Source organism: Balaenoptera ricei, chromosome 18, assembly GCF_028023285.1.
Source record: "Balaenoptera ricei isolate mBalRic1 chromosome 18, mBalRic1.hap2, whole genome shotgun sequence".
NCBI classification, from domain to species: Eukaryota; Metazoa; Chordata; class Mammalia; order Artiodactyla; family Balaenopteridae; genus Balaenoptera; species Balaenoptera ricei.
Window position 1 is genome coordinate 12,806,506 of NC_082656.1, and position 27,037 is coordinate 12,833,542.

Consider the following 27,037-nt stretch of genomic DNA (forward strand, 5'->3'; position numbering starts at 1 on the left):
TTTTTTAATACTGATTTGTACGATTTGCTTTCCTGGCCACAGGGGGATGACGTCAGGGTGAATGCAGCAGGACAGGCAGGCAGGGACAGGCAGGGACTGGAGGAGAAGGTGGCCACACCAACACTTCCCAGGGCTCAGCCCTTCGCAGGCCACAGAGCCACCTGGACTGTTGACTGTCAAAGCGCAAGAGACCTCAGATATCAAATAATCCAAGCCTCTCACTTTCCGGTTGAAAAACAGGAATCCAGAATCGCTGGATTCCTGGTTTTCAGAATCGCTGGGTGAAGGTCACAGGGCTGACTAGTAACCGGAGTTAGTCATATCAGTTAAAGGCTCCCTTTCCAGAGTTCTTTTAAGATGTATGACTCTCTCTAAGCCAGTGACCCAACAGAGAGTTTTATGATTGCCTGTCTCCCTGGCAGTGAGAGGAACTGCAATCCTACTCAGCTCATCTGATGCTCAGGCAGAGGATTCAGAGGGGAAGGAAGAGAAACGCCGAAGGAGAGACGTCTGAGGCGCGGCCCACAGGACCGGGCGAGGGCCCCAGACAGCTCAGAGCTGGGCTTGCGGTGATGCACCTGGACTCGTGGTTTGGACGGGGTGCTGCGCGGACTCATAAATGATAAGAGAAGAAACTTGGCAGGGAGTAGATGCTTTTGCCTTTAGACAGAGGTCCTTGAGTCTCCAAGGAAACTGCGTCCCCTCCCTCAGTACACACGCGCGCACAAAAGTTGGGGGCACCACACCTGCCTCCCCAGATGGGGCTCCCTGCGCAAACGCCTCCTCCTCCTCCAGGATTTTCCAACGCCGGCGCAAGCTCCTCCCTCGCCCGAGCGGGGCTCCAGTCCTAGCCCCAAGCGCCCGCCCGAGCGGCGGCTGGGGGGCGGCGGGGAGTGGGTCCCGCTCGCCGTCATTGGCTGTGCGGCTGGGGGCGGAAGGAAGACTTCGGCTGCGCCCGCCGCCCCAGTGAGCCCCACATTCCCGCGGACAGCTTCGCGGGCGCGGATCGGCGGGACCCGGGCGCCCGCGAGGAGGTCGGCGCAGCCCGGTCCCACCCCGAGCGCGGGAGCCGGCGGAGCAGATCAGCGCGTCCCTATCGGCAGGTCAGTGAGGGGCTCCCGACGCCGCCCGTGAGCAGTCGCAGGGGAGTGGGCGCCAGGGACGCCCCGGAAGGGGGCTCGCCCTCTGCCACGGGCGCCCTCTCTCCCCCCCTGGGGCGGCCTCGGGTCGCGGAGGCTCCGCTCCCTCCTGAGCCGCCTCGCAAACTCTCCCCGGCTCTCAGCGGTTTGGCTCCTTGCTCTGGACACCCCCGAATCTGTCCCCTTCGTGCCGGCTACGTCCTTACTGCCGGCTAGCAGCCTCCGCTGCCCGGCTCTCCCTGTTCTCAGGGTGACTTCATGGGGCTACAGTAGGACGCAATGTCCTTGGTCCCGGGATGACCCGCTTCTGTCCCGGACGCAGGGAGCCGGGGAGGTCTGCCCTCGCGTCTGCCGCTGCAGAGGTTGATTGATTTCCCTGTGCAAGTGCAGATAGTTCTGCACTTTGCGGAGCGTGTCTCTAGGTGCATTCTGATTATTCCTGCCTTTGTGGTGTGTGCGGTCACGCTTGTGTTTGGCGCCTACCTGGATTTCTGGGGTCACCCGTCCCTTCCTGGGGACTCGCTGCGCACACACTGACAGCCGCTTTGTACCTTACCTTGCTCGCGTGAGTCTTTTCACCTGTCTCCGGCGGCTCCAAATCCGGTTAAGTTCTACCTGGCGCAGAACATCCTGGCGTTCCCCAGCCGTGGTTTCCCGAGCTCTTGGTTGTAGGAAAACGCACCAGCTACCTTTCCCTTTTCCCTGATCTGATGAGACGCTGGAATCCTGCGTTTCCCTGCCGAGGTTCATGGATCGTGGGCAGATTGTTTGAGTTCTAATTGAGGAGGGAGGTGTGTGATGTGCCGTCCTGCGGGGAGTAGAAGGACCCCTTCATTCACAGAAACATCCTGTTGAGTACCAGACCAGGTTAGCGGGCTGCACCTGCTCGCTTTCCACCGCCAGACGCCTGGGGCCCCGTTGGTCCCGGGTGGTGTCAGACTCCAGAGACAGGGTCCGTTTCCTATTGTCCTTCGTTTCCTCTGCCCGTTAAATTTCCTTCGGAAAATTCTCTGCTGAAGTATTAAGCACTTGGGTGGTTCTTTGCGGGGGATAATGGGATCCGATGGCTACATGACGTCTCAAAGCCATTGCATTTGGTTCAGTCCAAACTCCAGGTGCAAAGGGCGGGAAATAGGCAGCGATTACCTCCTGGGCAGTCCCAGGCTGACCCGAGGGACCATGCCCCAAGATCTTTCTTCTCAGGTGCTTTTCACTTTAGATTTTTCAGATTCATTGTCAGACAATTGCCTATCAACGGGAGAAGAGTCAAGATAAGCAATACTCTTCTTCAAAGGTTTACCTCATAATGCAGTCTTGCAGCCCAACGCATCCTTAAAAAAAAGGGAAAAAAAAGCAGTATTTAGCCTGTGTTTTAGCTTATTCGTGATCTAGCTCCTAGACATGCTTAAATATATTTTGTGACTAAACTGCTTTATTTTGCTAAGTATAAAGGCATTTTGCCCCACTCTCACCCCCCGCCACTTACACCCTTTATAATCAGCACGTAGCTCATAGGTAACGTGAATGGGCTCTTGAAGCGTGTGTTAGTGAGACTGTCTCGCATTGACACCACCCCACAGAGCACGTCCCAGTCACCTTCAAATGCTGGGCATTGTGGGGATGGGGAACCATTTGCCAACCTCAGAAGAATTCTGGGAATAATGAGTTCCAGAAAATGGGTGGGGTATTCCATTTTTGTGTTTGTGTTTGAAGTTTATTATTTATTTGGCTTATTTTTTTTATTTTTTTATTTTTTTTTACTATTTTTGATTCCTCTACATAAGGCAAAGTGCTTGAAGAGCTCACCACACGCACATTTACGGTTCTCATTAAAGAAGCCTCACGTAAGGTAAGATCCATTCTGTTCTCCCTGCTGTTGGTTAGTTCAATTCAACAGATTTTACTGGATGTCTGTGATGTAAAGAGATAAATAACGGTATGCTGGTGTGTGGCTTCAAATCTATCAGAAGGTTTATTTGCAGGCTTCCTGAGTTTCTTTTTTATTTTTATTTTTTAATGAGGGCAGATGAAGGATGACAGAGCTGATTGGTGAGAATGATTAATCACACTAATCATTAAGTAAACTTGGAGTCATACATTTTTTCTAAGAATGAAAGATTAAGCCATCACAGGCAAAATTCTCTGATTTGGCCTCTACTCTAGATCAAGTCTCAGCCCATTTGATAATATTTCTTCTCTGGGCTTACTCTTCTCTCTGTGCTTGTAAAGTCTGTAGAATTTATATTTAACTGTTTTATATTTAAATATTTTTTTAAGATTTACTTAGTTATTAGGGAAAAGCAAAAAGTAAAATTATGGCTGAATTTTTGTATTTTGCTCATTTGGGTTTTTTAAATAGTAATTTAAGAACCTGGAAAATTATGAAAAGCCTTTGACATCAGGCACTGGTGTAGGTCCCACTTGCCTGGCTCCTGACACCCATGAACCATTCAGTAAACATTTGTTAAATGAAACTAGAAGCCAAAAAGTAGTGTGGCAGAAGAATTTTCTTCAAATAGATATATACGGAACATATTGTATACTTACATTACTACATTAATACAAAGCATCACAGACTTAACTTTTATAGACTATTTCATTATTGTTCATATTGACAACTAAAAAAACAATAAAGCCTTCAAGTTAGTTAATGGAATTAGGGAACCCAACATAGAGGAAGCTCAAATTAAGTGCCTGAGTTGGCAGGATCCCTTTTAGCTAACAGATGTACCTACAGAAATCAAGCCAGAGGCTTAGATTCAGTAGCCCATGATACCACATGTGGACTAGCCTTCGACGCAGAACTGGAAAGTCCATCTGTGCATCCACTGGACTTTGCAGGTCCAGGGTAGCAGGCTACCGAGCCACATTCTAGGGCCTCGTCACCTATGATTCTGATTTGTGGCAGATGTCTCTGTGGGAGAGAGCGCTCTGAGATGCTCAGTCGCGTGACACAAAACGCCTTCTTCAAGAGTTCCTTATGAATAGAATCCGTGCTCGCACTTGCATTACCAGGAAATAGTTATTATTTAGTCTACACTAAGTTTTGGAAACAACAACCACAAAAAAATGGAGATTCTGAGTAGTCAAGTAGCCATATACAATTTAACAGTATCTCTAAACACGACATGGCACAATCCAGCCAGAACAGTGTCAATATTTCAATCCTCTGAATTCATATCAGGAACAGGATAGACTGTCATTAATATTTCCTGAGTTCTTAACTTTTAAATTATTATTTATTAAGTTGTATTAAGATGGGAGATCAGTCGGTCCAGACTTATGATTTGTATTATGGGCTTGAACGTTGATGCTGATGCTGTTACAGGCAACAGTGAACAGGTCTGGAAATTGTTAGCCTATAACAGTTGTTAAAAAGCGTGACTTAAGAAGGTAACAGCCTTGAATACAATTTTTGATGGGAAACAAAAGCATAGGTGGCTGTAAGAACCTGTTTCGGACTCAGAAAGACAGGAAGATGACTTAACCATAGTTAGAATACTAAAGTAATTCATTCAGGGAACATTTAACATATAGATTCCCTGCCCAGGGGTAGCCAAGACAGCAGCCTTCCTGATTCATTTGTCACGGTAGTCTAGTACTGATCAACAGTGCCTGGCTATCTGTCAACTGTTGCCAATTAAGCTGGTTTGGTTCTTACTCGCTTTCAATTTTCCTATGACCAGGATTATAGCAAAAGGATTTATCTTCTCATTTCTTAAATAGAACATTCAGAACATGCTGTAAAATGCAACTGTAACAGAAAGTGCAGTCAAGTCCTATTGGGCAGGTTAACTTACTGGCCTCAGCCTGAGAGTCTTAAACTTTGAAATAAAAGGTACATATGAATCATTTCAAAGGCTTGTGTTAAGTGTATACATTACAAAAAAAGAAGGAAGAGGAGGAAGAGAAAGAGTTCTGGGTTCAAAAATCAGTTATGTTTTCACTGCATAAGCTATAATTAAATTTTATTTCTATTTCTTCATGAAAATACCCATATTGTTTTTCTGATTAAAATTCAATTCATATTCTTTGTACCAACATTCAAATACAGACATACACAAAACAGAATATGAACATACCCATAATATCACCCGCTAACAAATCATATGTTAACAGCTTGGTGCATAACCTCTTCTTTCCTTTAGTTTAGTTTAGTCTGGTTTGGTTTGGTTTTGCATGCCTCTAAAATTGTGGATGCATGTGTAGTAGCAGTGGCCATGCTAGTAGTTTTTTTTTTTTTTACAAAAACAGAATCATACTATGCACGAGTCTGAAGCTTACTTTTTGACTCTGCCATACATCTTTCCGTGCTAGAACATATAATCCTTTTGATTACACCAGAATCCTCCATTTGTATGACTCTTCCATCATTCATTTAACGAATCCTTGACTCATGGTCATCTTGGTAGCTCCAATGTTTAGCTACAGTGTACATCTTTGTGCATGTGCATCTTAAATTTGTCTGATTTTTTTCCCATAGGGTAAATTATCAGAATTCATTATTTATATTATTAGCCTATATGCCATATATTTTTGGGTAAAAAAGGAAGCACTCAATAATTCATCCAACAAGTAGTAGATATTCCCCACTGTGACCCAGAGTGTCTTCTAGATGCCCAACATATTTTTTGCACTTAAAAAACAATTTTTATTGCTATTTAACATTCATAGAGAAAACATACAAGTCATAAGTACATAATTTATGATTTATGTGTTCAACTTGAACACACTCATATAAATGGAATCCAGGTCAAAAAATAAAATATTTACCAATCCCCTCCTTTGTGCTTTTCACGTGCCTTGGCAACCAACTGATTATTCTAACAATTACTCATGAGAAAGTCCTTCGTGAGTTTGTTGACCTTGATTTTCATAGTTGAGTGCTAAATTATGGGAACTATGCCTTTAAGATTGACAGTGGAATATTGACTGATGCTTCTCAGACCTTCAAGGACTCCTTGTCAGCAAAATTGGCCTGGTTCAGCTGAACTAGTTTCCAAGATCCTTCATTCTGTCCTCTTGTCACTTTATCATCCCTAGCAATTTTGGTCTTATATTTATCCATTTGATCCTGCTTGGCTCATATTTGGATTGATATGATAAATTAAACTTTGGATAACAAAAGAAACTGAGTAACTTGTTTTTCATTTGATTTCCTCTTGTTGGCCACCCAGCTCAGATGAGTATGGATGGATTTAGAGTTGGAAAAGGAATCCTGGGCTCTCAGTTTGTGGTTTCTGTCTCCAGCTGTCTCCTTCTGCCGTCCTTTGTCTTAAGGAGTACAAATAATGACCTTCAAAATTTACTTAACTTTTGGAGACCTCAGTTTCTTGATTTTTAAGGACTTCCAGCTCCTCGATTCTATGAAAAACGTTTTCCTTTAATGTTGTGGTTGTTGTTTCTTGTTTGGTTTTTGTTTTGGTATTGTTAGATTTGTTTTTTCATAGAGGAAAGTTAATATTGAGTGACCGTAAGGAGAGACGGAATGAGTTAGATACATGAAAAGTGTTTTGAGTTAGTTCCACAATGAATGAGAAGAGAAAATATTTGCTTCTTTTCTGCCCATGTGTTTTCATTCCTCGTACTATTCTTCTAAGAAGCTGAGGTCTGGATCAGTTTCCTAGCACGATACTGCTGATACTGATCCCTCTCAGGCTGAGCACAGCAGTGAGCACAATACTGATCCCTGCTCACATCACCATGGCTATGATCTAGATGAAGTGCTACTCAAAGTACAGTTCACGCACCAGTGCCAGCCCTTGAATTGTTAATTACTCATTCACCATGAGAGATGGAACCTGAGTCAGAATATACATCAAGTAAGGTACTAAGAACACTTTTTAGTTTAGATGACTTTTTTGTTAGTAAGACCTTCTTGATGAAGGAAGCAGTGCTTTGCAAGTTCCTCTTCTCACAAGGACTCGTAACCCATATAATTCCTGAGGGAGCCAAGTGGCTACTCTGAGTGGCATTGATCTCTAATGTGGGACTTTGTAGTTAAATTGAGAAATTTATAAAAATGTAAACATTTTCTCCTTCTGTACTGATTTTCTATTGAAAATGGGGGTTTTTTGAGGGGAGGTTGTGTTTATCCTTGAGATAGAGTGACTAACAGCACCATGGTACATGATGTTGCTGAATGCAGTAAATTATAATACCCTTCCCTACAATGATCAGCGTATTGTCCTTGACTCTTTTTATCTCCACAGACGAGCACAGGGACAAAGGTTGTGATTATAAGGGACTTGGTAATTTTCAAAGGATGGGATTATCATAGAATTTAACTTAACACTTTAAATAAAAAACAATTCATCTTACTTCCACATCCAGTCACATCTTCACTGACTCACTGTGGTAAACTCCCTTTTGATTTTTATTGTGCTCTTCAGAATACATTCGTTCCAACCACTCAGCTATGTTCATGATAATGTATTTCAGTATTAACAGCAGATTCCTCCATCCTTTCCTCAATTATCCTGGTGGACACTTGACTTAATAAAATCTTTGTTGAATATTGTTGAGAGACACAATCATTTGATAAAAGTATGGTCAGAGTTTCCTCTGGAGCCTGGAACTATTAATTTTATTGCCATAACTAAAATATTTATAAATTTAGTGAGTATTCATAATTTTTCTTTACTATTGAATAATTACCCTTTGACTAATCAATATGAATTAATACAAGATCATGTATTCATTCATTCATTCAATAAATATTATTGTGCAACCAAAAATAGAACAAATAGGGACTACCTCTCCAAGAAGCTTCAAGTTTCTTCATTTCTTTATCCTTTCAATCCTGCAACCATCCAACAAATACTTATTGAGCATCTTTATACCAGAAACTGTGCTGAATCATGGATAGAAAGATGAATCCTTGGAGAGACCTTCAAGATGGAGGAGGAGTAAGATGTGGAGATCACCTTCCTCCCCACAAATACATCAGAAATACATCTACATGTGGAACAACTCCTACAGAACACCTACTGAATGCTGGCAGAAGACCTCAGTCTTCCCAAAAGGCAAAAAACTCCCCACGTACCTGGGTAGGGCAAAAGAAAAAAGAAAAAACAGAGACAAAAGAATAGGGACGGGACCTGCACCTCACGGAGGGAGCTGTGAAGGAGGAAAGGTTTCCACACACTAGGAAGCCCCTTCACTGGCGGAGACTGGGGGTCGTGGGGGAGAAGCATCGGAGCCACGGAGGAGATCGCAGCAACAGGGGTGCAGAGGGCAAAGCGGAGAGATTCCCACACAGAGGATTGGTGCCAACCAGCACTCACCAGCCAGAGAGGCTTGTCTACTCACCTGCCGGGGCAGGCAGGGGCTGGGAGCTGAGGTTCGGGCTTTGGAGGTCAGATCCCAGTAAGAGGACTGGAGTTGGCTGTGTAAACACAGCCTGAAGGGGGCTAGTGCACCACAGCTAGCTGGGAGGGAGGCCGGGAAAAGTCTGGAACTGCCTAAGAGGCAAGAGACCATTGTTTCGGGTGAGCGAGGAGAGGGGATTCAGAGCACCGCCTAAATGAGCTCCAGAGATGGGCGCGAGCCGCGGCTATCAGCGCGGACCCCAGAGATGGGCATGAGACGCTAAGGCTGCTGCTGCAGCCACCAAGAAATCTGTGTGCAAGCACAGGTCACTATCCACACCTCCCGTCCCGGAGTCTGTGCAGCCCGCCACTGCCAGGGTCCCGTGATCCAGGGACAACTTCCCCGGGAGAACGCATGGCGCGCCTCAGGCTGGTGCAACATCATGTCAGCCCCTGCCACTGCAGGCTTGCTCCGAACTCCGTACCTCTCCCTCCCCCCAGCCTGAGTGAGCCAGAGCCCCGAATCAGCTGCTCCTTTAACCCCATCCTGTCTGGGCACAGAACAGACGCCCTCAGGTGACCTACATGCAGAGGCAGGGCCAAATCCAAAGCTGAAACCCAGGAGCTGTGCGAACAAAGAAGAGAAAGGGAAATCTCTCCCAGCAGCCTCAGGAGCAGCGGATTAAATCTCCACAATCAACTTGATGTACCCTGCATCTCTGGAATACCTGAATAGACAACAAATCTTCCCAAAATTGAGGCGGTGGACTTTGGGAGCAACTGTAGACTTGGGGTTTGCTTTCTGCACCTACTTTGTTTCTGGTTTTATGTTTATCTTAGTTTAGTATTTAGAGTTTATTATCATTGGTAGATTTGTTTATTGATTTGGTTGCTCTCTTCCTTTTTTTTTATATATAGATATATTTTTCCTTTTTTTCTTTTTGTGAGTATATATGCGTATGCTTCTTTGTGTGATTTTGTCTGTATAGCTTTGCTTTTACCATTTGTCCTAGGGTTCTGTCTGTCCTTTTTTTTTCTTTAGTATAGTTTTTAGTGCTTGTTATCATTGGTGGACTTGTTTTTTGGTTTGGTTGCTCTCTTCTTTCTTTCCTTCTTTTTTTTTATTACTTTTAAACTATTTTATTTCTAATAATTTTTAAAATTGTTTATTTTGATAACTTTATTTTATTTTTTTCTTTCTGTATTTTTTTCTCCCTTTTCTTCTGAGCCATGTGGCTGACAGGGTCTTGGTGCTCTGGCTGGGTGTCAGGCCTGAGCCATTGACGTGGGAAAGCTGAGTTCAGGACATTGGTCCACCAGAGACCTCCCGGCTCCATGTAATATCAAACAGTGAAAGCTCTCCCAGAGATCTCCATCTCAATGCTAAGACCCAGCTCCACTCAACGACCAGCAAGCTACAGTGCTGGACACTGTATGCCAAACAACTAGCAAGACAGGAACACAGCCCCACCCATTAGCAGAGAGGCTGCCTAAAATCATAATAAGGTCACAGACACCCCAAAAACACACCACCAGACCCAGTCCTGCCCACCAGAAAGACAAGATCCAGCCTCATCCACCAGAACACAGGCACCAGTCCCCTCCACCAGGAAGCCTACACAACCCACTGAACCAACCTTAGCCACTGGGGGCAGACACCAAAAACAACGGGAAATACGAAGCTGCAGACTGCAAAAAGGAGACCCCAAACACAGTAAGTTAAGCAAAATGAGAAGACAGAGCAACACACAGCAGATGATGGAGCAAGGTTAAAAACCCACCAGACCAAACAAATGAAGAGGAAATAGGCAGTCTCCCTGAAAAAGAATTCAGAGTAATGATAGTAAAGATGATCCAAAATCTTAGAAATAGAATGGAGAAAATACAAGAAATGTTTAACAAGGAGCTAAAAGAACTAAAGAGCAAACAAACAATGATGAACAACACAATAAATGAAATTAAAAATTCGCTAGAAGGAGTCAATAGCAGAATAACTGAGGCAGAAGAACGGATAAGTGACCTGGAAGATAAAAGAGTGGCAATAACTACCACACAGCAGAATAAAGAAAAAAGAATGAAAAGAATTGACGACAGTCTCAGAGACCTCTGGGACAACATTAAAAGCACCAATGTTCGAATTATAGGGGTCCCCGAAGAAGAAGAGAAAAAGAAAGGGTCTGAGAAAATATTTGAGGAGATTATAGTTGAAAACTTCCCTAATATGGGAAAGGAAATAGTCAATCAAATCCAGGAAGCACATAGAGTCCCATACAGGATAAATCCAAGGAGAAACACACCAAGACACATATTAATCAAACTACCAAAAATTAAATACAAAGAAAACATATTAAAAGCAGCAAGGGAAAAACAACAAATAACATACAAGAGCATCCCCATAAGCTTAACAGCTGATCTTACAGCAGAAACTCTGCAAGCCAGAAGGGAGTGGCAGGACATATTTAAAGTGATGAAAGGGAATAACCTATAACCAAGATTACTCTACCCAGCAAGGATCTCATTCAGATTCAACAGAGAAATTAAAACCTTTACAGACAAGCAAAAGCTAAGAGAATTCAGCACCACCAAACCAGCTTTACAACAAATGCTAAAGGAACTTCTCTAGGCAGGAAACACAAGAGAAGGAAAAGACCTACAATAACAAACCCAAAACAATTAAGAAAATGGTAATAGGAACATACATATCGATAACTACCTTAAATTTAAATGGATTAAATGCTCCAACCAAAATACATAGACTGGCTGAATGGATACAAAAACAAGACCCATATATATGCTGTCTACAAGAGACCCACTTCAGACCTAGGGACACATACAGACTGAATGTGAGGGGATGGAAAAAGATATTCCATGCAAATGGAAATCAAAAGAAAGCTGGAGTAGCAATTCTCATATCAGACAAAATAGACTTTAAAATAAAGACTATTACAAGAAACAAAGAAGGACACTACATAATGATCAAGGGATCAATCCAAGAAAAAGATAGAACAATTGTAAATATTTATGAACCCAACAAAGGAGCACCTCAGTACATAAGGCAAATGCTAACAGCCATAAAAGGGGAAATCGACAGTAACACAATAATAGTAGGGGACTTTAACACCCCACTTTCACCAATGGACAGATCATCCAAAATGAAAATAAATAAGGAAACACAAGCTTTAAATGACACATTAAACAAGATGCACTTAATTGATATTTATAGGACATTCCATCCAAAAACAACAGAATACACTTTCTTCTCAAGTGCTCATGGAACATTATCCAGGATAGAGTATATCTTGGGTCACGAATCAAGCCTTGGTAAATTTAAGAAAATTGAATTCGTATGAAGTATCTTTTCCGACCACAACGCTATGAGACTAGATATCAATTACAGGAAAAAATCTGTAAAAAATACAAACACATCAAGGCTAAACAATACATTACTAAATAACCAAGAGATCACTGAAGAAATCAAAGAGGAAATCAAAAAATACCTAGAAACAAATGACAATGAAAACACGACAACCCAAAACCTATGGGATGCAGCAAAAACAGTTCTAAGAGGGAAGTTTATAGCAATACAATCTTACCTCAAGAAACAAGAAACATCTCAAATTAACAACCTAACCTTACACCTAAAGCAATTAGAGAAAGAAGAACAAAAAACCCCAAAGTTAGCAGAAGGAAAGAAATCATAAAGATCAGATCAGAAATAAATGAAAAAGAAATGAAGGAAACAATAGCAAAGATCAATAAAATTAAAAGCTGGTTCTTTGAGAAGATAAACAAAATTGATAAACCATTAGCCAGTCTCATCAAGGAAAAAAGGGAGAAGACTGAAATCAATAGAATTAGAAATGAAAAAGGAGAAGTAACAACTGACACTGCTGAAATACAAAGGATCATGAGCGATTACTACAAGCAACTATATGCCAATAAAATGGACAACCTGGAAGAAATGGACAAGTTCTTAGAAAAGCACAACCTTCTGAGACTGAACCAGGAAGAAATAGAAAATATAAACAGACCAATCCCAAGCACTGAAATTGAGACTATGATTAAAAATCTTCCAACAAACAAAAGCCCAGGACCAGATGGCTTCACAGGCAAATTCTATCAAACATTTAGAGAAGAGCTAACACCTATCCTTCTCAAACTCTTCCAAAATATAGCAGAGGGAGAAACACTCCCAAACTCATTCTACGAGGCCACCATCACCCTGATACCAAAACCAGACAAAGATGTCACAAAAAAAGAAAACTACAGGCCAATATCACTGATAAACATAGATGCAAAAATCCTCAACAAAATACTAGCAAACAGAATCTAACAGCCCATTAAAAGGATCATACACCATGATAAAGTGGGGTTTACCCCAGGAATGCAAGGATTCTTCAATATACGCAAATTAATCAATGTGATGAAACATATTAACAAGTTGAAGGAGAAAAACCATATGATCATCTCAATAGATGCAGAAAAAGCTTTCGACAAAATTCAACACCCATTTATGATAAAAACCCTCCAGAAAGTAGGCATAGAGGGCACTTAACTCAACATAATACTGACAGAAGCTGGCTCGAACTCACACAGTTACTGCAGCAGAGGGAAGGGATGTGGCAAATCTCACACGGAGTCTTACATTTTCTACCCAGAAGTGACACATGTCACTTTTCCCCAAATTTTATTGGTCAAAACAAGTCATGTGGCCACCCTAATTTCAGAGGGGGTGGAAACATGCAGCCCTACAACATACCTGGACAGAGGGAAGAATGGCAGAAACATGCGAACATCACCAAGGACCATAGGTCTCAAATTTATCCCTCTTTCACTTCCAACCTCTCCAGAGAGAAGAAATGTAATGAACATAAAATTTGGAGACATAGGGATATAGATTTGAATGCCAGTCCTGCTTCTATGTGGCTGGGTGACCCTGGGCAAGCTTTTAAATTCTCTGATCCTTAATTTTCTCATTGGTTAAAGAAAGGTGAGGTATAATAATAACTAGAGTAAAGAGCTGTGAAGATTAAAGAATATACACCTGCACCATGTGCGCGCGCGCACACACACACACACACACACACACACACACACACAACTAGTATATGCTTTTATTTAATACATATTGGCTGCTGTCATTCATTTTGTTGTTGTTTTTCCAAACTAGTTTGTCTGGACATTCCTTCTCCTATACAAGAATCCCGGGTCCACCTTTCCCTGCCTGTCATGTTCTGTTCCCATTCCACAATGATTTGGGGATGCTCCCACCATCCCCTCCCCTCTACTTCCCACAACTCTTCTGGCATGATGTGCCCCCTACATCCCAGGGCTCATGACTGAAATAAAAGAGAACTTAGATGTAAGAGCAGTGAGTGATGTGTGAACGTGTGTTTCTGACCAAGGCTATTCCTACAATTGAATAAAAAGCACAGGGCACACAACCTTAAAGGGTAAGGTGAAGAGCTCAACCCTGATAAAGGGCAAACCAAAGTCTGTTAAATCTTGTATAAGATACTCATGATTTCCATGAGTAAAACCATATTTATTTATATTTTTTAAAAGAATGTATAACTCTTTTATATAGGTCATCAGTGTAGCAGTCTGTTTTCTACAAATAATTACTTATTATTCTCCAATTTGACCTCCTTGCATTTTTAAGCTGAAATACATTCTGGGAGAATCTGAGCCTACACTTGTTTACTGCATCCATATTGTCTTTGACAGATTCTGGTCTTGAGTTGTTATCTCATATGACAACAGGCTGCCGGGGACTTGATTTCCTCCCACACTTGATAGCCTGCCATGTCATTTTGTTCCATGTTACAAGGAACATGTAGACATTCTCTTTGTTAGCCAGACTTTTGAGTTCATTGTGCTGCCTGAGAGAGAGGGAGAGAGAGAGAGAGAGAGGATGCATGAGAGAATATTAAGGCAAGCTCTGCTGCTCTGTTCACACAAAGGATTAGCAGGACCGTGGAAAGTCCCACATGGGAACTTGCTTTCCTGATGAAGGACACAATGTCCTCTTTTCTGTCTTCTGCCTTCCCTGGTGAACCTGGAAGTCCTGGTAGAAGAGTAATTTCAGAGCCATGAGAGAGCACTTTGTCTCCTTATAGGGTTGGTGTTTTATATAACCTCTGCCTAAAATCTGACTCATCTGGTACTCATCAATTTAGGGTACCTACCTAGAGCCTCAGTCATATGATTGCTGATGACTGATGAAAAGCACTGTTAACATCAATGCTACATATTTTCTTTTCATTTGCAGCTGCACTTTGCGACAACTAGATTCATTCTTAAAATTGTTTATTGGCTCCTATTTCAAAAGATACTGGACCCTGGACTGTAAGACAGTTGATGTGGTTGGGTTTAGCCTCTTGCCACACTAGAGGATTCACCCAAACCAGGGCAGTCAGAGAGGTGGTTGATAGTTTAAGAATTGTAAGGAGTGTGACGTCTTTAATCTGCTGAACTTGGTGTTTGAAGACTGTTTGGTGCTTACTGCCTAAATCAAGTCTCCCACTTGTACTGTGTTTATTTGCTGCTCGGGCCCTGTGTGGAACCTGGAGCTCACTGGCTATTGGCGGATCTCAGTGAGCTTCCCCAGAGTCCACCCACACATTAGTCCTCCTTAGAAGACAACTCTCTCTCGAACCTTGAGGGCATTTTGCTAAGTGAAATAAGTCAAACCAAGAAAGACAAATACCACACGATCTCACTTATACGTGGAATCTAAAGAAACCAAAAACAAAAAATCAAGCTCATAGATAGAACAGATTGGAGGGGGTAGGGTGTGTGTGAAATGGGTGAAGGTGGTCAAAAGGTACAAATTTCCAGTTATAAAATAAATAAGTCATGGGGATTTAACATACAGTATGGTGACTATAGTCAATAATACTGCATTGTATATTTGAAGTTGCTAAGACAGTAGATCTTAAAAGTGCTCATCGCAAGGAAAAAAATGTAACTATGGATGGTGGCAGATGTTGACTTATTGTGGTGATCGTCTTGCAGTATACAAGTATCAAGTCATTATGTTGTACACCCCAAACTAATACAATGTTATATGTCAATTATATCTCAATTTTTTAAAAAGAAAGAAAACTACTCTCTCTTGACTCAAGATGGCTCCAAAGCCCCTCCCTTTGACTGGGTATTTAAACTGCAAGAAAGATATCCTTGACCTCATCTGAAGATGACTGATGATGTAAGATGAACATAACTGGATCCCATGATCCTGGAGACCCAGATTGAGATTCAGACCAGTGGATGGTGGCAGAGTGAAGTCATGAGCAAGGCTGGCTGGCCAGTCACCATTCCTGGTCTTCAGGCAGCATCTCCCACCACCATGGATCCAGTTCCCTTGGACATATTAAACTTCCTCTAACTCATTCTCTGATGCTTCACCTCCTGTACCTGTGGATTAGTGGGCAAGATGGTAGCAGCAAATATTTGAACTTCTCCAATGCCCATTGAAGAATCAAGCTTAATCAGTGTATTTCTTTAGAAGCTTCAGACATTTTGGCTGACTTACTACATATTATACTAAGCATATTTCTTAATATCCTCGGGGATAAATCATTTTTCCCCAAGTTGTATGTTGAAAAACTCCAATCCTACTGAAAAGTTGCAAGAATAATAACAATGGACACCTATACATCCTTTAACTAGACTAGTCAGTTGTTAACATTTTAACACATTTGCTTTATCATCCTTTCTTTCTTTCTGTATGTGTACTTATTTTTTTATTTTGGCTGAACCATTTGAGGGTTAGCTGCTGAAACTGTGACACTTTATAATTACATACTTTGAACATGTACTTCCTAATAACAAGAACATTCTCCTATATCACACTTAGGAAATTTAGTATTGATATAATGCAATTATACAATGTACAGTCTATGTCCAGATTTCCCCTGTTATCCTAATAATGTCCTTTATAACAATGTTGTTTTTTCTTTTAATTGGTCCAAGGATCTTTCATCACATTAGAGGATAAATCTTGAAATCTGCATCCTACTTTTTCTTCTCTGATTATTCAGCTGACTACTAAATAATGTAATATGGCCAAAACTGTATGTAACCAGAACTTAGCCTGCCTAAGCTGCCAATTACTAAGCATTATTCTTTTTAAATATCCATTTCACTGTGGAAAGCATCATCATATGTTGACTGCCAGCCATGGAAGAATGAGAGAAGTTATTTAGCAAAATTCATATGTACGAATTATGCTAAGCACTGGGCTAATATCCAGAAGGGATGGGCAATGTACACACTATGTAATCAACTAAGGTTCTATTTGTAGTTGTATTATGAGGGACGATGGTTCATTATTTCAAGTAAACACTATGCCTTGGTTAAAAATGTCATCATGTAGATGACTCCATGAGCTTGAGTCCCCGCTGGGAAATGCAAGACTTAAAACACTTATACGTACTTGTCATATTCCAATCCATTTCTAAGGAATAGGCTACAATGCATCTTAGTTTAAACAAATACATGATTATAGTTGTCAATAGAGAAATATAAATAGTGGCCTGTTTCATTAGTTTGCTAACACTGAAGTTCTTTTTAGACAACCTATGTCATCACTTGTTTTTTCCAAATTGTACCTGTACATGTTATTTTATAGATAGAGAACGGTTATTAGTTTTTGGCATATTCTTAAGTGCAAAATTAGAGAAGTGGACATATTAGATAATTTATGTTCCTCTCTTCCATATGCCTCAATTCTCAAGATATTTTAAGTGGAAATTAAGTTTGGGGCTTAAGTTATGGAGTGAATGAAACATTTACTATAGATCCGTTCTTATGTTGAAAATTTACAAGACAAATGAATATTTATAAGAGAACGTACACAGAACAATAGACATTTACAGAAACATACACAAACAGAAAGGTTTTCACTGAACACATTAATCTGGATGCCAGTGGGAGATGAAGGGAGATGGAGTGAGGAATTCAGAGAAAGAGGGATCAGTGGTGACAATTAGCCACAAACAGAGGAATATGTATTTAAAGAGGGAGGTAACAGTAGAAACAAGAAAAGAAGGAGTGGCATTTGTTGGGAGTCATACAAGCTCTCTTATTTTCTTCTTATACTGTGTGGCACCAGTGGCCCATGGCTGCCCACTTCTGAGGAGTCTGCTTAAATTTAGGGTGGACTTCATCAAATGCTTATAGAAAACACATATTTCCAAGCTCTTCCCTGTTTCCTTAGAGCAGCTTTAGAGGCACCCAAAGGCCTCTGGAGCATGAGAGAGTAGACTGGGGATACCTTGTGGTCTACCTATAAAGGTTTCAAAAAAAGAGTTATGACAATTGCAAAATTAAGTTTACGAGAACAAAATCTTCCCACCTATCATACTCTGTAAGGAGACTGTTAAGAGCATTTCCTGATTGGACAAAAACTATATTTGATACAAATTATTTTAACTATGGAGACAGAATGGAAGACAACGGAAAAGGAGGAAAGGCCATTCTCCAAACAGAGCATGGTTGAATGAGAATTTCAAAAACATGTCTAGTATAATTAAAAATAAGCAAACTTTTGTGTATACTAATGCTATAATTTAACCAATTCTAGCTGCTCCAAGAATAAAAAGTATTTTTTCTTACTACTCTTCTAAAATATTAGAAATGATCTGAGCTGAGTGGAGGGAGCGAACTGAACCCAAAAGTCCTCATTAAAAATGCTGTAACATCTTGAAAGGTTGATCTTTCTTCTTAACCATCTTTCTTCACACTGATTCATTTCAACCTTGCCTATGATCTTCATGTCATTATTTCTTTGGCTGTTTGTTTTTTTCTCTAAATCAAGTGTTTAGCCAATAGCCTTTTCTCCTGCTCCCTAAAAATGACTTTCATTGTTTTGCTACTTCTTAACCAGTTCATGCTTCCTTCATCCTTTAAGTTGCCACTTTTCTCATTTTGATTTAGACTAAGTGTGTTACCCAAGATGGGTCCAGTTTCCCCAGAGCGCAGGACACAGCCCTCCTTGGTCTTTTCTAGACATAATAAAAGAATCATGAAAAATACTATGCCTAGAACTGGTTTTATATTTGACCTTTTTATCCAGAAAATTATCCACTTAAACTCTTTTTCTAAGGGAGTATCATTTTAAAATAATTATTCTTACTAAGGCAGTGATTTGGACATGAAATCTTCACAAGAAATTTAGATACAGCAAAAATTTATTAAGAATAATAGTTTGATTTCCCCAGGAAAATACTGCTATATAAATGCAAGGGAAGTCATATCTATCAATATAATTACTTTTTAGGCTATATAAAGATAGATGGTCAAAACAGTTACATTCTAATTCCCTTCTGAAATACTTTCTTGTGTGTGTGTGTGTGTTTTTTTTTTGTAGCTTTACTCAATCTACACTGTTTTGCATGTCAAGAAATGTATATTCTGAATGTTTGTGGATTATACCTTATGTGGATAACTAACTTTTAAAAATTAGGGCAAAATAATTAGTCTAACAGAAAAAGTATTCTGAATATAGTATAATTTAATTATTTTGCTGAGCCCGAGGCTAATCCAGAGAGATAAAAGTCATCACCAAGGTAAAGAGAGATAATAAGAGATTGGACTGAATCCAAAGCCACCTAAGGACCTACCCTAGAGATTGACTTTTAATGTAAATTACAGATACCAAGCTGTTACTCTGACATTTCTTTAATTTTCACCAAAGTGCCATAAAAAAGTTCTGATTACATTTTCTGATCATTCTTTTGAACCCCAGATAAAGGACTGTTCTTTTTAATTTTTTTGGCTGCCATTGTCCAGTCTAGACCATGAATTCCAGGGCTTATTCAGAATCTTCATCTCTCCACACTTCTTTTCATGAGATGGTTCTCGAACTCTATGAGATAGCAGATAGACTCAGTCTTTTTTCTTTACTTGCTTTTGTTTTTTATTGCACTGATACAGGGAATCACAGTGAGATTCTACTCATTTTCACACAAAATTCTTCTCTCAAAGCATTGTATTGATTAAGTAGGAGCAGTTCTCAAATAGGCGAATACATGGATGGACTTAATCAGCTCTGAATAAGCTTAGTAGTAAGATAATAAACTCTATTTTCCTTATTGCAAGCCTGGGGTAAGTGCTGCCATTGACTGCAAGTCAAGGTTTACATTTAGAGAAGGGTGAGTGGCCAGTCTGCATTGTCAGCACCAGTCTTCTCTCACCTAGCACCACCGAAAAGGCCACTAGGCAAAGAGAAAGTGTTAAGGGAAAAGATAATCATGCAAATTGTAAAGGAAAGCTCACGGTCTTGTATAAAACATTTAACATTTAACAAGGTCTTGTATAAACATGCTGTTTTCTAAGTAGAACTAAAAACAGCTGTGCTCAGATGTGACAATTTCCCTTCTACATTCTGGAGATGGTAGTTTCTGTATTCTACAGAGAAAGAAACCCAGTGTATCATCTAAAACTATTCATTACATTATACTATTAAATTTTACATTTGTAGACCAGAAAAAGCCTTTACCGTATCACGTTAATACTTTATCAAATCGTTGCTAATGGTTTGGGAGAGCACCTTTTGGAGAATGACACAGCAGGGCTTGATAAGGATGAAATGTTGATTTGACATCATAACATCTAGGGGACTCTTTGAATAATGTCTGCAAGGGAACAAAGCAGCTTGTCCCAGTTTTCCACAACAAAAAAAAACCTTTCAGAGAGTTGTTATTCACATAGAAATGTATTTAAATAAAGGTCAGAAACTCAAGAGATTGCTGTGACAGATTTGAGGTTGACTATAGGCAGAGTTTTATACACGTTGCATTGTAGAAGTCAAGGCCCTGGCAGAGGCTCTGCCCGCAGGCTGGCGGCCAGGGGTCTGGCGATGCTTAGGTGAGAGAACACAGAGTTGAGGACCTGTCAGCTCTTCTTCCTTTTACCAAGCAGCAAGGTACACACCAGAGAGTATGCTTTGTTCCTCCAAAACTTTACAGCCCTAATCACCCCATGGGAAGGAAAGCTTCCATTCTTTCAGAGGAGTCACAGTGGCCGGGCGCTGAGTGACATGGAAGCAGAGACCCACCCCCTTGCCAAGGTCTGACTTATCCGTGCGGTCCCTCCATCTCCCCACCCCGCTGGGCTCATGGTGAGATTACAGTCAGTCCTTGCTCACTTCAGGAGGTGACTGCCTTTTGTAGATTTCTTTTCAGCACAGTTCTTTATTCCAAGAGACAAAGGGAAAGCTGGCTGACCATGAACTTAAACATCTCCACAGATCTTCATTTATAATATTGTGATCTCACTGTCTCATTTTCCTTTCTCAAAAATCACTTTCTGAGAATGGCTCAGAAAAAAAGCATCACAATCCCCACATGGCTTTAGGTGCCACCTGAAATGAGAGTCTGCTGTCACTGCCCCTAGATAGGTCAAGGCTATGCATTTAAGATGAAGTCGCTTTCTTCTTTCCTTTGAACTCAATCTGTTTGGGAGAAACAGCCCAAAAAGCAGCATCTTGAAACACACTTGTTTGATTTTGTTTCCACAGTACCGTCTTGGGCCTCATTCACACTGTCCCATAATAATTCCTGCTCTACCTCCCTTACAAACACATACAATTTGGATCATCCTCAGCATTATACATAGACTGTCAAAACATTCACCAGAGAGAAAGAAGATTTATCAATTTTTAAAACATCTATAAGAAAATGAGAACTAATGTCATCAAATTAAAATGATTTCTAACACTGCATATGCTCTGTTGTTTCAGAGTAGAAGAGTGAAACGAAATTCGTATATCTGTCATTTTAAATTAAGAAGTATTCTGGAAGTAATATTAAATCTAAAGTATTGGGGGTAGGATGTTTAGAGAAGATACTTAATTGTGAAATGTCAAATAAGGACACAAGGTTTCATCTGTTCATTTCTACCATCTTCCAATGTCACTTGGAAGATCAGATGCTTTCCCCAAATCTTAACCTCATTTGCTATAAACTATTCCATAGACACTTGAGGCTCACAGTGGGCTTTTGTCTGAAAGAAGGTGATCTTCAGGATGTGAAAAGTACTCTTGGAATATTTACACTGTAAAGAGATACCTTTGTTTTAGCAAGTGGTCTGGCAGCCAGTTGTGAGCCCTGCCGTTGAATTGCCAGTGACATTATCTGTGCCTCCAACCTCACCTCCAGAAAATGATACAGTTCTGTTTAGTGAAGGTGCTTTTAGAAAAATCAGCCAATTCCAGCTGAACCGATGACCTGCACGTGTCAGAATTATTGGACTAGCAGAGACCTGGAAGTTCCTCTAGTCTTTCTAGGCATTGAGAAATAACTGTCTACCGGCCCTTTACTTGGATGGCCTTTTATCATTTTCGAAGTATGATTTTGGACACGGTATCACATCCTAACTTAGGATCTCGTGGAGAGGTAGGAAAGGTATCATTGGACAAATGGGAAAACTGAAATATCAAGACTGAACTGTGAGCTTGTTCAAAATAAGTGGCAGCTGGGAACTAATTACCTGAGTCTCATCATTTTCTCTTCCTACAACATTTGAGGAAACTAAGAACGCTGTTCAGGCATGGGTTCTTGTCACTCCTCTGTCACTGACTAGCTGTGAACCCTGAGTAAATCACAATTTCTTTGCTGATCAGTTTCCTCATCTGCAAAATGGGAATAATAATTCCTGCTCTACCTCCCTTACAAACTAGTTTGTGTGAGGAACAACATAAAATGCACAGCCCCTACCTTCTTGCCCATTCCAGAAAAAGACGACGTAAAATCATTACTACCAAACGATAGGAAAATTGAGACCGGATGGTATAAAGGGTGAGGATGGGCAGAGCTGAAAGTCCTGGCTTATCTTCTAATTAGATACATTTCTTTTGTCAAATCGATCAGCTTCTTTGTTCTCAGTTTCCTCAGCTAGACTTAGGAGGTCTTACCAAAACATCTTGAAGATTTCTTTTGACTCAGCCCATGAGAGTCTTTCCTAGTTTTCTTGCCTATACATCACGCTGTCTCTGAGATGCTGCTGTTTTCCCTAAAGATGAGTGGCTAGAGCATTTATGTGCTGTATAAGACAAGGTATTGCCAGCTCACTGTAACACATGTGCAGTCCCCCTGTGATTCTCTCTCTCTCTCTTTTTAAGGATTGTTAGGAGCCTGTAGCAGCCTAGTGGAATTAAAATCACCAGGTAAAGTTTAATGAGGAGTAGGAGTCAAATTATTTTAGGAAGTACTAAAACTGCCCGTGGCCTCCTCTGAGGAGTCACTAAGATGATTAGCCTGCTTGACTGCCGGCAGGGCAGCCCTCTCAGAAGGGTCCCCTCCTTCCCAGGGATCATAAGTGCCACTCAGCCACAGCCACAGCGGCCACTGTCAGCCCCTCAAGGAATCAGCCACTTAATTAGATTTGGGGAACGGAAGGGAAAGGCAAGTTTTCAAGGTAAAATGCAGGGCAGAGGTTAGGGAAAGGGAAAGCCAGGGCACAGTGGATATTTTCACATTAGCGTTTCCCTACATCTGATGCAAGGAAATTGGAAATTTACAACAAAATGATCTAATGCCATAAAGAGCTAGGAAGAGCATCTTTTCTGGATTTGGGGAAAGACAGTCATCCATCGGGAGGGATCATTCTTCCTCAGGCTGCTTCCCTCACCCCCACACAAACTAGGCAAAAGCTGGCTATGACTTCCCCAGTCATGGACGCGAGGGTGTCAGAGGCACATGGCACCCGCACCCACGCCTGGAGCCTGCAGAATCATGCTCTGCCCCAGGGCTACCTGCCTGATTCAGTCCACTTTGTTTCCAGTGTTCCTCACAGGGACACTGTAAGGAGGGGGAACATGGCCAAGAGCGTTTCTTTCTCTGCACCCATTCACACACACACACACACACACACACAACACACACCAAACACACACCACACACACACACACAAACACACACACACACAACCCACACACACAGTAAACTCATTTTGGCCCAATCTTAACAATTTACAAAGTGCTTCCCTGTCTATTATCTTGATCCCTGCGTAACACGGTGAGGGAATGGGGCAGGTACTATATACCATTTTACAGATGAGAATAGTGAAGCTCAGAAAATGTAGGCAATTTGCCCAACTTCCCAAAGATAAAGGAGAATTCAGGCCTCAAACTTAAGTCTCCTGACAGCAAAGCTAGTACTCTTTCTACCATTCAGAGGAAATCCAACCTTTATTCTTCTAAGTTAATCTAAAGGTTTTTTACTGAATGCCTAAAATATGCAGAACAAAGTACAGAGGTAGACTGAAAAGAAAAGAAATATGTAGAAATGGCCCCAAAGCTCAAGAAGATATATTTTTATAAACAAATTAGCAAATTATGAAAAGCAAACTTACATGTGCAGTGATTCTCCAAAGCGTACTAGAAGGAAATACTGGTCTGGAATTATGCTAGTGGGCTGGAGAGTGCAGGGAATTCATTTTCTGGAGGAGGAAGGTTTGGAGCTAACTTTTGGGGTCCTATTCTCAGAGCATGCACTTGGAGCATCTGTTGAAATCTCAGCAGATGGAACGTATCAGAAATATATTTTCCTTTTTATGTCATTTTTAGTTCCTTGGAGAAACCTGGCACCTAGGGTACTGTGGAGATCAAATAAAAGTGCATTTTTATATCATCATTTGTAATATAAAGACAGAAACATTACTTGTTCCTGGGGAAATTATTTCATTCTTTTCCCTCCCCGGTGGATTTTATAATTAAGCCTTTGCTGAAGTGAAAACTGGAAGTGAGATTCAAAAGTAATTTTTTCTGAATAATGCACTCAGTTGTTTTGGGTTTGTTGTCTTTGTTTTTGCAGTGATGGACACCTGATACCCTGCTGCCTTTGCTTGGAAACCGAGTTTTGTTGTACTGATTTAACCACCCTCAATGTTTGCTGATGCTAGCATGACAAAAAGAATGCTGATTCTGTCCCTGTTGACCCCTGTGTGAAACTGACTTTTCATATACTGTGCATTCTTTGACCTTCCATAAAGATGTCTGAACCTGACTCTTCATCTGTATTCTCGGGGAGTATGGAGAATGGAACTTTCCTCGAGCTATTTCCCACATCCCTGTCCACATCGGTGGACCCGTCCTCAGGCCACCTGTCAAATGTCTATATCTATGTGTCCATATTCCTCAGCCTGTTAGCCTTCCTGCTTCTACTTTTAATCATTGCCCTCCAGAGGCTCAAAAATATCATCTCCTCCAGTTCCTCCTACCCGGAGTATCCAAGCGACGCTGGAAGTTCTTTCACCAACTTGGAAGTCTGCAGTATTTCCTCGCAAAGGTCCACTTTTTCAAACCTTTCCTCCTGAAGAAAATGTAAGAATCCTTCAATGCTGCGGCCCTCGGGGAGTTTTCCCTTGGGAAGTGTCGCATGAAGTAGGTGCCTCAGGAAAGAAACGCCCATTTTGTTCTTTTCCACCGATTAGACCCAGTTCTCCTTCTCCTTCAGCCCTGATTTCTTTTCCTGTTCATGATGCTTTTCATTGTGAATGCCAGAGTTGATGCTGACAGAAATGCATGCAAGGTGCAGAATTTCACCCAGACTTCTTGGTGAATCTGGGGCTGGCTTCTTCTCAGTGGGTCAGGCCACCCTGTTGGACACCCGAGGCAGAACTCACCTGAGGCGGCCTCGCAGAGGATGCTGGATCAGGGCTCTGCACTTGGCTTCTCTTACAAAACCGTAAAATCAACGGAGTCAGCAGAAACTGGCTAAGTGAAGTCTGAGCAATGTGGAAGATATTATCCATATTTAAAAGATAAAGTGGAAACACCCATTAAAAAAAAAAGAGTCAATTTAGATTTCATGTATAACATCTCTAAAACTGGGGCCAAAAATATTTTAAATGTTTTCTAAATCACATTTATTGATGAATTAAGTCATATGTGGAAAAGTTCTGGAAGACTTTAACTTTTAATGGCAAGACAAATATGTGTTATAATGCCATTTGTAATGTATTTCTGCCTCTTGGGTTTTTACCTACTTATGTTATAGTCATAATGCCCCTACATGGTGGAATTCTTTGTGATAATTGCTGTTGCTATTACTAAGAGAAGCACCAGAACAGACGCCAGGCCATTTATTTTATATCTGTAATTCCCATCAATGGAATCACACATATGGAAAATACTCATTTAGTTGTATTTTGTACAGTAATAACTCCTCGCAGTTGTGTATGTTCCTTTATTCAGTTTCACAGTCTTTATAAGTTTAGTGCAGAATTATAGTAAGACTCCGAGATGTCAGATGTTTGTTCACTCACATTAGGTTGCAAAACTTAGAAGACTCAATAACTAATATCCATGTTATTATATACTCCATGAATGTTACAGGTCTCTGATAACTTGTTGTTGTGTGTTAACATAATACTCTACATTAGGATTCCAGGATGTGGATTTATGTTTAAAATTGTAAACACTCACGTTGGGTAGCTGCTGGGAGCTTAGTGATCCTGGGGCTGCCATACTGTGGTCAGCCAAGCACACCTGAACTCGGGCTTTGTCCATGAAATGAGCCACATGCATGAACATAGACATGGAATATGGAGGGAATCAAGCTGCCCCTAACAACCCAACAAAGCAAGCAAACTGTGGCTTCTTAAGAGTAAGAATTTTAATTTAATTTTTAAAATAAATGGTTCACGGCATAAACACTGAATGTATTCAGCCTACGAAGCCCACTGCATCAACATGCCCCTGTCTGCCCATGGCAACTGGATCCTTCTTGTCAAAAACATTTACTAATCTTAAGTGGTGGGCCTTCAACCCACCCTTTGGTTTGGTTGTGTGGCATCTCCATCCAGAACTGGGATGGGATAAAGAATCCACCATTTCCACAGGGTCTATCTTTGTCATTCTAAAATGCTGAGAGAAATGCGGATCGGTAAGTGAGGATCAGAAGGTTTTTTTTTTTTTTTTTTAAATCCATAAGCCTCACTTAAATCAGACCACATTGAAAGGTTTATATATATCAAAAATGTCCTCAAACACCATAAGACCTGCACAGAGTTGCTGCCCTAAAATGTATAATTAGTGAAAATTTTGCCTTTGCTGTCATTTAAAGCATGGCAGTGTGTTAGAATGTTATTATGTAGTATAAATGCTGGACTACAAAAACTCTGCTATTTTAGACCATTATAGCATTCTGTGTGTGTGTGTGTGTGTGTGTGTGTGTGTGTGTGTGTGTCTGTATACAACACATTCTCAGAATATATAATATATATATTCACACACTCCCAATTAAGAGTTGTGTGAAAGCTGCACAGGATTACAGAGGCATCTATATTACACTTTTGCTCTTTGATTAATCTTGTGCTATTTTGGTTACCAAGGAAGAAAGGACTTGGATGAACTGATTTTAAAAAATAAAGGAGCAAATTTGCCACACAACAGTACAATCTTAGTATGATCTGTTCTAAGGGGTAACTTTATACTCTTTCCTTCTGGAAGAGATTTAAAGGCTTCTAAAAGTAAAACTAACTTTTTTTAAAAAATTGCAGTCACACCCCCCCTCCCCCTCCCCCTGCCATGATGTTTCTAGCTCTCAAGGTTAATTAGAGTGATTGGAAGCAACATTC

The 27,037-nt window shown here is 40.9% G+C and overlaps 1 protein-coding gene across 2 annotated transcripts; it reads left to right on the plus strand.

Moving 5' to 3' along the window:
- The first annotated feature begins 839 nt into the window (after window positions 1-839).
- SERTM1 (serine rich and transmembrane domain containing 1) lies at window positions 840-25,287 on the plus strand. 2 transcript variants are annotated; one of them, XM_059902897.1, is made up of 3 exons: window positions 840-1,103; window positions 2,924-2,988; window positions 24,271-25,287. In XM_059902897.1, the coding sequence occupies exon 3, from the start codon at window positions 24,449-24,451 to the stop codon at window positions 24,770-24,772; it is 324 nt and encodes a 107-aa protein (XP_059758880.1). In that variant the 5' UTR covers window positions 840-1,103; window positions 2,924-2,988; window positions 24,271-24,448; the 3' UTR covers window positions 24,773-25,287. The 2 variants fall into 2 exon arrangements, with proteins under 2 accessions (XP_059758880.1, XP_059758881.1); XM_059902898.1 differs by lacking the exon at window positions 2,924-2,988.
- Window positions 25,288-27,037: the final 1,750 nt, after the last annotated feature.